At 31.0% G+C, this 12,829-nt stretch overlaps 2 protein-coding genes across 2 annotated transcripts; both read right to left on the reverse strand.

Annotated features, from left to right (window-relative positions):
* Positions 1 to 455: 455 nt before the first annotated feature.
* Positions 456 to 4,067, reverse strand: VNE69_06099 (primase; the record flags this gene model as incomplete). Its single annotated transcript, XM_065473851.1, has 4 exons — positions 456 to 650; positions 2,961 to 3,672; positions 3,729 to 3,848; positions 3,910 to 4,067. The coding sequence occupies 4 exons, from the start codon at positions 4,065 to 4,067 to the stop codon at positions 456 to 458; spliced, it is 1,185 nt and encodes a 394-aa protein (XP_065329923.1).
* A 4,410-nt stretch (positions 4,068 to 8,477) lies between these two features.
* On the reverse strand, positions 8,478 to 8,832 carry VNE69_06100 (uncharacterized protein; the record flags this gene model as incomplete). Its single annotated transcript, XM_065473852.1, has 2 exons — positions 8,478 to 8,626; positions 8,664 to 8,832. The coding sequence occupies 2 exons, from the start codon at positions 8,830 to 8,832 to the stop codon at positions 8,478 to 8,480; spliced, it is 318 nt and encodes a 105-aa protein (XP_065329924.1).
* Positions 8,833 to 12,829: the final 3,997 nt, after the last annotated feature.

The following is a 12,829-nucleotide window of genomic DNA, read 5'->3' on the forward strand; positions in this document are numbered from 1 at the left end:
GTATGGGGGTTTGTCCATATATTTTCATTTGCCCACTTATTCCCTTGATTGTAAATTTTGCTACAGTTATCTGTAATTTACATCTCCCTGCTATATTCTTTCTGATTATTGACTCAGCTGCTCCTATAATTAAAAATGTGTTTATTTTTCTGTCAAAACTATCATAGAATTTTCTAGAGAAATATTTGTTATAAATAAAATCTCAGAAAGGAAGGGCACAAAAAAAAGGAGACATATGAGAGAAGAAGAGACTAAACAAGCTAAAGGAGCTTTGAACAACATATAATAATAAATAAAGATATTTATATTAAAAAAATTTTAGAGTTGTATTTACTCACCGGGGAAGTTGGCCCTAGATACCACAGTACTTTATCAATTACTAATTTTGTTTTAGCAACTTCACCTTTTAGCTCTTTATTTATTTCCTCCATATGCCTTTATACTACCGATAATTTTTAGCGTTGTTCTTTGGTCAAATATAATTTCTCTGTATTATTATCTTCATATCTATTAAAGAGCTCTTTATTACTCAAAACAAGACCTAATTTATATACTACATGTTTTTCCAACCAAGATTTAAATTCATCTTCCAAATTTTTAATGTCTCTAATTCTAATTGACACGCTTCTGGCATTTCTATCGTAAAATTTCTATATTCTCTCAGTGTATTTATCAACAATGCAAATATCGAACAAACTGTGGTATCCCGGGGAAACCCTCCCGGTTATAAAGTAATATTCTAAAATACTTTTAATAAATTGTTTTTTATTTGTTACAGTCCCTCTGGACTCTCTAACATGACGCTCTTTGGTCCTCTCATCCATCTCCTTTTATGTGCCCTTCCTTTTCTGAAAATATATTTATAGTAAATTTTATTCATGAAAATTCAATGAGAGTTTTGACAGGGAGAGAAATAAAATAAATGTTGAAGACTAACAGTCTACAACATCCTGCCCCCTCTCAAAGCTTTAGCTGTTTCCTGTGAAACCATCCTACTAATCCATGTACTTTGTACCATAATCCATTTTTTCCCTTTTTGCACACCTTGTATGGTCCTATAAATTTTTTATCAAGTTTGTTTCTTGAAAAATTCTTCACATAAACAATGTCTTCGTTTTTTGGCACCTGGTCATAAATTTTTTACCTTGATCATTTTATTTCTAGATCTCTCTGTATTGGTATTTCCCTTTTTTTCTAAAAGGATCATAAAATCTTATATCGGTACTTTTATCTCGATATTTTACTACAGTATCGAACTGCTCTTTTAATTTTTTATTAGTAGTTTTAACAGCATTACATTCGCCTACTACTTCCATAATTTTATTATTTTTAATCCAACTACCTTTTCCAAATGCTTTATTTCTTTCATTCTTTGGTTTATTCCTGATATATTTAATATTAAAATCTTTAGTTTTCGCTGTATAATTTTTTACTTTTATCTTATCTTCTTTTTCGATTTTTTTATCTTCCACTATGCAAATTCTTTCAATCATTGCCTTGTCTGATGTCTTTTCTTCTATTTCTTGGTATTCAATAAATTTAATCAATTTATTATCACACATTACCACTTTATTTTTGTAGTCTAGAATACAATTATTACCAAATAAAAAATCTCCACCTAAGATTACCTCATGCATACATTTATCAAAAATATATGGCTTAATAGTGTAATCTCTATCTACACCTTCAAATTTAAAATTAAATTCTGTTGATCTATTAGTAGCCATCACCTCGCCATTTGCTATAACTGTTTTAATTAACTTATTCTTTTTTGACTTTAAATTTAATTTATGGACTAGTTCTTTAGATATGAAGCTTCTGCTAGCTCCACTATCAAGTAATGTTTTTATTTTTAAGCCATTTATTTCGGCTCTTACCCTCGTTTCACTGATGGGATCTTTCACTTCTTCCATAATATTCATTTCATCACTTCTTGTTTGGCGGTTATCATAATGCGCCTTTTTATCTTTATTTAGAAAACAATCAACTGAGTTGTGCCCATTGTGCTTACAATATCTGCACCATTTCTTTTGTACAGGGAAATTATTGTCCCTAAAATTATTAGTAGCTTCTTCGTAGTTTCTCATATCCATGTTGTTGTTTCTTAACTTTAAAATTTCTTCCTCCATCGTCTTTAACTTCTTCATATATGCATCCAAATTATGCACATCAAGACTTTCAATTAGTATTCTCTTCGTTTTGCTACCTAAACCCTTCTTGAAGCATTCCCATAGCTTCCTGTTGTATTCTTCTCTGCTTATCTTATGGGCAATACTATAATATTTTATATAACTATTGATGTATTCATAATACTCACTTATCGACTCAAAATTTTCTTGTCTTGCACTGGATAATTTATCAATCCATTCTTCCGCTCTATCAATACTATAAACTCTACTTAGAATTCTTTCGGTAATTTTACTTAATTCTCCTTTAAATACTTTATCATCAATTGACTTATCACTTATTAAATCTCTTAGGATGAGCTCATACTGCTCACTGTTCCATTTATTTCTTAAACTTATTTTTTCGAATGTTTCTAGCCATTCACACATATCAAAACTATAAATATCCTCTATGATATTTAACTCGGTCTCGATCTTCATATCCGTTCCTATAACGGTGTAACTTAATTTCACTTTCTTCTTGTTAACCTCACTATGGTTAATCTTTTTGTAGCTCGTGCTCAAAATACTCGCACTTGAATTCAAGCTGTGGTATCCCGGGGAAACCCTCCCGGTTATAAAGTAATATTCTAAAATACTTTTAATAAATTGTTTTTTATTTGTTACAGTCCCTCTGGACTCTCTAACATGACGCTCTTTGGTCCTCTCATCCATCTCCTTTTATGTGCCCTTCCTTTTCTGAAAATATATTTATAGTAAATTTTATTCATGAAAATTCAATGAGAGTTTTGACAGGGAGAGAAATAAAATAAATGTTGAAGACTAACAGTCTACAACACAAACATACCTAGAATCGCTCCCTATTTTCATACCAAGATCTGGATATATTTTTTTTTCATTTTTATGTTTAGGAATTTCCACGAATTTAGACTCAAGGGGTATAATCTTAACCCGCCTCCATAATGCATAATCAGTTGAGGAGAAGAAAGACAGATCGTCCATGGCAATAACAAAATTAGTTCTTAATTTAAATCTTACTATAAAATTATCATATAAATTTCGAGCTGATATTTCATCTGAACCACATAATTTTTTAATGAATTCTGTTTTCAATTTACCAGCCTCTGGTTCAGAAACAAATGCTACCTTAATTGTTTTTAGTCCCTTGACAACGGGATTTGCAGTATTCCCGTTATTACTTTCATTCGAAAAAAAACTTGACTTTAAAGTATCTGAAAACCTTCCAAAAACTAATGATAAAGAACGCATTAAAAGACTCTTTCCATCACTTCCTACTCCTGTAAAAAATAATAAATTATCATTTGGTTTCCTACTATCCAACCAGTTTGCCATAGTGATTACTGCATATTTAAATACATTGGGATCAGAGAAAATTGACTTTAACAGACTAAATGCCTTATGTGTATCTTCATCTTTTTTATAGTCAAAGTCGAAGCATTTGGAAAATAAATCGGCATCGGTGTATGCCCGACCCAAATACGTCTTCAAATCATATACGCATGTCTTCATCGGCAACACGTAAAGTCTTTGTCAAGTTTTTCTTCAAAACTCGAATCATCCATAGATAAGTATAATCCCTACATGGCCTCCCCAGCCAAGCCTGCTCGGTCTATATCAGTCACAAATCTGTACCTTGCCCTTGCTAAATGGACTTCAATCTCATCACTTTGTACAAAGTCAGTGAATGCCCGTAAAAAAATCCTTTAATGAATTAACAATAGCTGAATTAAGGCCTTTACTAGACACCTTCTTCCATATATACCTTTCTCGTTCAAAGAGTTGTAAGTTAGACAATTTAAATTTTTTAAAATAAGATGACAATTTAGATATTTCCTCCATTACTTCACCAACTGGTGTTCTAATGATCTTCAATAATAATTTCATCTCGCTTTCTGTATATTTAGATATTATTTCATCCATTAACAATATTTGCTCTAAATTATCACACTTAGATTCACTTCTAGGAATCGCAGGTGGATTAATTTTAATTAACTTATTATAAATTTTGCTGTTATCTTTGTGGTAGACTACCACCTAGTAATCAGCAATGTAACCAATAATCAGCTTTTAAACAGTTTCATGTTGAAACTCAAGATTCTCATCAATAATCTAAAACAATAGTTTCATAATAAAATATAAAAGAGAAAATTTTGTAAATAAATATGGTTTTCAACAGAAACAACTCTTTTAACTACTCAGCTCACTCTTCACCTTACACCGGTTACCATACGTTGAATTCAACGTTCAAAGATTCAAGACCATCTAAAGCTTCAAGAAGAAACAACATCTTATCAACTCAACCTAACTTAACAACTCTACCTCAAGAACCAACGGAAGCATTTACATTCGCTACCAAAGTAGGCGAGCAAAAAGGACCAAATATTCAAATCGAAAAATTATACGATCTCGATTTGCAAGATGTCCATAAATGGACCGATAAATACAGAAACATAATCAACTTGTCGTCAATGGAAGAACCCACAGCATTATATACGTTACATCTCTTAATCAGTCCAGAACTTCTCTATATTATAAACCCAGCATTGGATGCAGAGGAAGCACTTCAACTTTTAGTAAACCACTATTATAACCCATCAAGATTTTCAATCTTCATCAACCAACTAAGGAATTTGAATTACAAAAACTACAACAATATACAGCAGTTTACAAAAGCATTTTTAACAATTCTAACTAAGTGTAATTTATGTTTACAAATTAATGAAAGGCTCACCACTCGAGAAAAGAATGAAATTTTTTGCAGAAGCTTGCCATTTTGGATGAAACAAGAAATAGTAAGAAGTTCAGAAAACAGCAACTTTGAAAGCCTAGCTAATCTTCTAGCACCCTTGGAACTATTACGCAACTCATCAAACTATGAACAAAGGGAAGAAAAAACTGAAAGAAGATCTCATCTAAACTATTTTAGAAAAAACTCTTGTAGTACAAATCAAGACGATTTAAGACAACATAACCGAAATTCCCAGTTCCCATCACAAAAATCTATTAATCAATGGTGCAAATACCATAAAACCACGAAACATAGCACGGAAGAATGCAGGAAGATGAAATCATTCAATCAAAATAAAAGTCATAATAATTATTCATCTTTTAACCTAGTTCGAGAAAAACCTACAACACCAGACAAAATTGAATTTATGGGAACAATAGAAGGCGCACCAGTTACGATTCTATTCGACCCTGGGGCCACACTTTCATACATTTCAGAAAAAACATCCAGAAAATTAAATTTAAAACAAATCGAAGTGGATGGAAAATTGGTCGCAGAAGTCGCAAATGGAGACACCATCAAGATCAATCATAAGACCGATATAAAATTTAGATTGGACGCAATTAAAGATACAACATTCAAACTTTCCGCATTCATTATGCCAGGCATGAGACAAGACATTACTTTAGGACTCCAATTTTTAGGAGCACAAGACTTTAAGATGGACCTGAAGGAAGGATTGATCTCATTGAACAATAAGGAAATAGAAATTCCAGGTTTTAACACGTTCTATAAAACTCATCCTGATAAAGAAATTATAGATAAAATATTTAACATTCACTCAGAACTCATTAGTAACAAAATAAAAAAAGCTAAAAAAGAGAATAAGGAACTAGGAAAAATTGAGACGATTACACATAGTATTTCACTTAATTCTGCGCAACCAATAACCTCGAAACCGTACGCGATACCGACCAAATTGTATCAACAAGTTAAAGACGAAATTCATAATTTACTTAAAAATGGAATTATTCGAGAAAGTTACTCACCCTTCGCATCTCCCGCTTTTCCAATCCAAAAGAAGAATGGCAACATAAGACTCGTTATCGATTATCGTAAACTTAATAGTATCACAGTAAAAGAGGCCTTTCCCTTCCCTAGCTTAAAGGACCAAGTTCACGGCTTATATGGATGCTCTAAATTTTCTCAGTTAGACTTAAACAAAGGTTATTATCAAATTCTCGTATCAGAAGAGGACATACCGAAGACCTCCTTCATCACTCCGTTTGGTCAATACGAATTTTTACGGATGCCTTTCGGATTAACAAATGCACCAAGAACGTTCCAACGAGCAATGCAATCCATACTCGGCGACTTACCTTTTGTCAAAATATTTTTAGACGATATTTTAATACATAGTAAATCTACAGAAGAACATGCTATACACCTAAAAACAGTTATAGAAAAACTTCAAGGAGCAAATTGTTCTATCAATTTCGACAAATCCGTATTTAACAAGAGCGAAGTTAAATATTTAGGATTGATTATCGACAAGGAAGGAATTAGAGCCGACACATCGAGAATTACATCTATTGATTTAATTAATAATCCAACTACAGTAAAGCAAGTACAAAGATTACTTGGAATCTTTAATTGGTTTCGAGATTTTATTCCAAATTTAAGCACTAAACTCGCAAAACTGAACGCAAAATTATGTAAAAAAGACAAAGAAAAATTCTGTTGGACAGACGAAGACACAAACATCAAACAAGAAATTATCCAAATTATTAAATCACAAATACTATTACATCATGCCGATCCCGAAAAAGAATTTCAGCTAAGAACAGATGCAAGCGATCATGGTATAGGAGCTATCTTATGTCAAGACACAAAAATAATAGGAATCTTTAGCAAGAAATTCACATCTCCCGAAAAGAATTACACAACTATTGAAAAAGAACTTTTAGCTATCATTGAAGGCCTTAAACATTTTAAAAATCTGATATTTGACACTAAAGTAACCATTTACACAGATTCAAAAAATTTAACCTTTCTTGGCTCAGCAAGCTCACAACGTGCCCAAAGATGGAAAATACTTCTAGAGGAATTTAATTCTTCAATAAAGCATATAAATGGCAGTGAAAACCAAGGACCCGATTACTTTTCGAGAATATACAGCATCCAATCGATTACCAAAAATTCGAAATTTCCCATCTTTTACACTCTGAAATCATTATACAAGGCCCAAACCGATAACCCTGTGCCGCAACACATTAAAAATAATCTAGGGTTAAACTGTACACAATTTGACAATTACAATCTTCTCCATTCAAATTATAAAATATATGTTCCTGAAAGAAACGCCAAAAAATACATAAAAGAAATTCATGAATTCCTCAATCATGCCGGAATATCTCGGTTATACAGTACAATTGCCAAATTTCTTAAAATTTATCAGTTACGAAGTCTCATCGAAGAAGTAATAAAGAATTGCAGAGTTTGTGAAATAAATAAACCTAGGAGAACAAATTATGGCTACGTTTCTGGTTTCCTACATTCTACAACAAAGTTAAAAAACATTGCATCGGATTTATATGGACCGATAGATCTTCGTCATTTCCAAGAGGAAGGTAAAGGCTATATACTATCAATAGTCGATAGCCACAGCAGATATACGAAATTAATTTTACTGTTGTCTATTACAGGGGAAAAGGTGGTTAAAGAAATAGAATCAAAATGGATCAAAGAATTCGGACCACCATCGAGTATACTTACTGATCAAGGACGTCAGTATACTTCAAGTGAATTTGAAAGATTTTGCCAAAGGTATCACATTAAGCATAAAATGACATCAACCTACAACCCTACTTCTAACAGCATAACAGAAAGAACAAACCAACTCATCGGATTAGGACTACGATGCAATTTGGACAATAATATTGGTGATGTGATTCACAAGATTCAGGAGGGAATAAATAACAGTCACAACCGATCAGTCGGATTTTCGCCAAACGAAATAATTAACAACCATAGTATCTTTGACCCAATTCAAAGACCTTTAAATTGCAGCGAGGGAAATGTAAACCGGATAGCAATTACAGAAGCGAAGAAAAATAATATTATATTAAATTCAAAACGGCAAACACAATTTAAATTTAAAATTGGAAATTACGCTTATGAAAAAAATATATTTAGGACGAAGTTAGACCCTCATTGGTTAGGACCCTTTTTAATTATGGACGTGAAAGCGAACAACAATACAGTATTGGTAGATAAAATCGACAAGTTACAGTGGATCAATATAAAACGACTTAGACCCTCTCGACGGGGGGAAACCTGTGGTAGACTACCACCTAGTAATCAGCAATGTAACCAATAATCAGCTTTTAAACAGTTTCATGTTGAAACTCAAGATTCTCATCAATAATCTAAAACAATAGTTTCATAATAAAATATAAAAGAGAAAATTTTGCAAATAAATATGGTTTTCAACAGAAACAACTCTTTTAACTACTCAGCTCACTCTTCACCTTACACCGGTTACCATAATCTTATTTATTATAATCTCGAAATTGTTGATTAACCTATAAGGTTCTGAATCTTTATACGCCAACAGTTATAACACGATCTTTAGGAGGAGAACTCACAACATGCGTATTTTCTCTCAAAACATGTTTTAAATCATTCTTATTAGTAAATGCATTTAAAATAACATGATTCAAAAATTTTGTAGCTGGAATTTCTATCACACCTTCCCCATCATATTCAAAACAAAACACCTTTATTACATGTTGATTGCCAGTAATCATCAACTGCTGCTAAATACAACCTACCTGATTCAAAAATCAAATCTATTATCTTACAATCTAAAACATTTTCAGTTCTCATTTCTAGACCACCTTTACATTCTTCATCATAGCATTTTAAATTAATGTTATCTTTAAAAATCAAAATCATTCCATGATTTCGTTTATGGGGTCGTTCTTTTACTATACATGTACCCTCGTAAGGCACAATCACGCAATCGGTTTTAATGATATGTACTAATAATTTGATATAAGGCAGTCTATAAGCCGCCAAAATTGCTACAGATCAATTAAAAAAGCACATTTTACAATAAAAACCCCGTCTACATTCAAACTCGTTTGTTTTCTGGGAGTCGCAGGTGGCCTTCCTGGCATTATTGAATATCACCGTCCGGAGCGGACGCAGGGGAAAATGCTTACTGGAGAAGGGTAAAAAATTAAGTAAAAAAATCGTTGGTTTTTCTTTGTAATTTGTATATTAAAAGTATAAATTTTAAAAGCATGAAAATAAAATTGGATAACAATGAAAGACAAGAAGTTTTTGTCTTTTTACAGACTGGTATCGTTCCAATAAGGTAGGTTGAAAGACAAGTAAGAGACGCTTTTAGGAAAAAAGCAAAAAAATTTATCCTTTTTGAGGATGTAATTGATGGTATCACAGAGCTCACGGTGAGATTTAAAGTAGGTCTAAAAAGAACGTTAAGATTCTTTACCACAAACGAGCAATGTTTACAAATTGATCCACGTCTCAAATGGGCATTCGGGACGGGACAGATTATTTCCATTATTGCAAACAAAAGTCTACGACGCAACCAAAAATGATATCCAGAGAGTTTTGAATAGCTGTGGAATATGTCAATCAAAGAGAAATCTAGTAACTAGACCAGTTATTAGACCAATTTTATCAAAATATCCAAGGGAAAGATATGTTGCAGACTTGATTGATCTCCGTCTAAATCACGAACTCAATGAAGTATATAAATGGTTATTAAATGTTGTAGATTCTTTTACCAAATTTTGTTGGACGGTACCAAAATATGACAAATCAAGTATTAGTGTAGGGAATGCTTTTGAAACATTGTTTGGGACGTTTGGCCCTTGTTTTATACTTCATACTTATAACGGCAGAGAATTTGTAAATCAAGTACTCGTCGATTTATGTCAGAAATATGAAATAAGACACGTAATGGGGAGAGCTAGATGTCCATGGATACAAGGACAGATAGAACGATGCAATAAAACAATAAAGTGGATGATTGCATCTACTTACAGGACAAAAAATATTTTGGGTCAATGGACCAAAGTACGTGAAGAAGTTACCTGGTCATATAATAATTTAAGACACATTACTACGAGACAAACACCATTCTCTTTAATGTTTGGAAGACCCATCAGGGAAATAATGAACGAATCTAGAATCACGGGTATTCTAGATTCGTTTAATAGCGAAAATCAAAAACAATAAAGTGAGAACGAAGAACGCGCCGAAGAAAGTTTATCAGATGTTCTAGATTGCAACACCAATGAAGAAATACAGTAACTATATGCTCTTAATAAACAAAACCTTTTTTTAAATGAAATTTATTATGAAGGAGCTAGAATTCATACACAAACTGCTGCAGATAGAATGGTACAAAGAAGTATGTGGAGAAATGATTTCTTAGAATTTAAAATAGGAGTTAGAGTCCTTATAAGACCTTATCTGGACAACAATGTCAATACCAGAAGCCATTCGCTTTATGAACATTTAGATGCAGAAATCTATGTTGTAACCGACATAATACAATTTAATAAAGTGAAATTATGCAGAGAAGATTATAATAGAATTATTATAGATGAAATAAGTACTAGGGATCTTAGGTTGCTTGGAAATGAATAAAGTACTAAAAATTTTGTTTATAATATTTTTCTCCTTTTTTCATTATTCCCTCCCATTATTATAAAAAAATAGCAAAAATTTACCTCTCAAAAGATCGAGACAAAATTTGGGCAATCATTTAAGACGAACATTTGGCTAAAAACAGCTTTAGTGTAAAAAAAATGGGGGGGGGGGTCAAAATTTTTAAAAAATTGCCCCTTTTTTTAAAAAAGGAAGGGAATGCTGAGCAATGAAGAAATTATAGATTTTTATGAAAACCTACAAAATAAAAAATATAAACAAAAATGTACAATTTGTGGTTGGAATACATCTAGAGTATCCAATGAAACAGCTTTTCTTAGATGTAAGTTTCTCAAATGCGGCCAAAGATTTTCAATATGGAATAATACTCTATTTTCAAATAGTAAGATAGATCATATTCTTATGCTGAAAATTGTTAATCTATGAACAATGGGACTTAAAGTAGCGCATATTTCTAAAATTTTGGACTGTAACATACAAAATGTAACTTCTACACTGGAAAAATTATATAAATTAAAAATATATGAGAAATATATAAATAAAACAAAGCAAATAGGAGGCGAAAATACTATAGTGGAGATCTATGAAAGTAAAATTGGCAAAAATAAGCATCATAGGGGAAGATTAGTTAAGGGGGTTTGGTGTTTCGGTATGGTGGAACGAACCGAAGCAAAGAAGATTATATTCATAATTATAAAGAAAAGAGACAGGGATACATTATTTCCAATCATGTTTAAGCAGGTAAAATGCGAATCCGTAATTCATTCGGATATGTGGAGGGCGTATGCAACGTTAAAAAATCATTATGCGGACCATAGGACTGTGAATCACAGTCAACCCTTTAGAGACAGAGAGACAGGTGTGCATACAAACACCATAGAAGGAAATTGGAGGTCTTTAAAGGCCTCTATACCTAATAGGTGGAGGACTTATAAACTTGCTGAAATATATTTAGTTCTATATATGATTAAAAGAAACGAGAGCAAAGAAATCTTCGAAGCATTATTAAAATTATGTTTTTGATATATTTTATTTATTTTAAATTTAATTTTCATGCATTTTTATATCTTAATTATATTTTATTTTTTTTCTTCATTGCTCAGCATTCCCTTCCTTTTTTAAAAAAAGGGGCAATTTTTTAAAAATTTTGACCCCCCATTTTTTTTACACTAAAGCTGTTTTTAGCCGAACATTTATTTGTTCTTATTTTTTGGTTCGATCCTCACTGAAGAGATTTTTTTGAATTTTTTTCATGGCATCCGCTCTGGACTGTGACATTTGTCACGAGCCCAGCTGGTTACCAAAAAAAAGAATTTTTTCTAAAAATAACCTCAAAAAGGTATTTAAAACGCTCTGGGGAGTTGTTTGACAGGTTTAACATAAAACCTATTTCAATAACACTCAATATTTTAATTTAATTATAAAAAATATTCGAAAAAAAATAAAGACATTTTTCTTAAGAATTTTCACTACTGTTATTTCTAATTTTTATAAAAATTTATCTTCTATTTGGTATTTTGGATTTAAAAAACTTACAAAATTTCAATTAATATTTTTATCAGTATAATTTTTATTATAATACGCATTTTAAAATTATACAAATATTTTCAATTATAAAAGTTGTTTGTTATAAATTTAAATACTAATATTTTACTAAAAAAACTATATTTTAATAAATTAAAACTGGTTACACGTCGAATTATATTTCAATTTTATTTTAGAATAGTTTGTAATTGTTGAAAAGTTAAAAATATCATTTACACAATGAGTTAGTGAATATCAATGATTGGTCTTGAGCATCGTAAACAAAGATTATAAATCTAGATTTCTGTAATTAAATTAATTGTACAATGAAAATGTGACAATCTAAAAATATTATCAGTTGTTTAAATATAATTCGATATACTAATGACACATATATTTTTTATGATGAATTATATTAACGCTGGAATAGAAATATGATAAGTATTGTAAAAAAAAAACTAGTTTAAATTTAAAAGTAAATTATAAAGAATAAAAACTCAATTTAACAAAGCTTAACTATTTTTTTATTTTTTTTTACCAAATTCATAAACCAAATTTCTTTAGAATCTTTAAACTTAACCTTTAACCTATTATTAGATAAAATTTCTATTACTTCTCCAGGTTCAAAATAAAACGGGCTTAATTTTGAATTTTTTGTTTTGGAATTAGCATCAAAATCTTTTTTTAATATTACTTTATCTCCTATAACAAAATTATTGATAGA

This window comes from Vairimorpha necatrix, chromosome 6 (genome assembly GCF_036630325.1).
Source record: "Vairimorpha necatrix chromosome 6, complete sequence".
Lineage (NCBI taxonomy): Eukaryota > Fungi > Microsporidia > Nosematidae > Vairimorpha > Vairimorpha necatrix.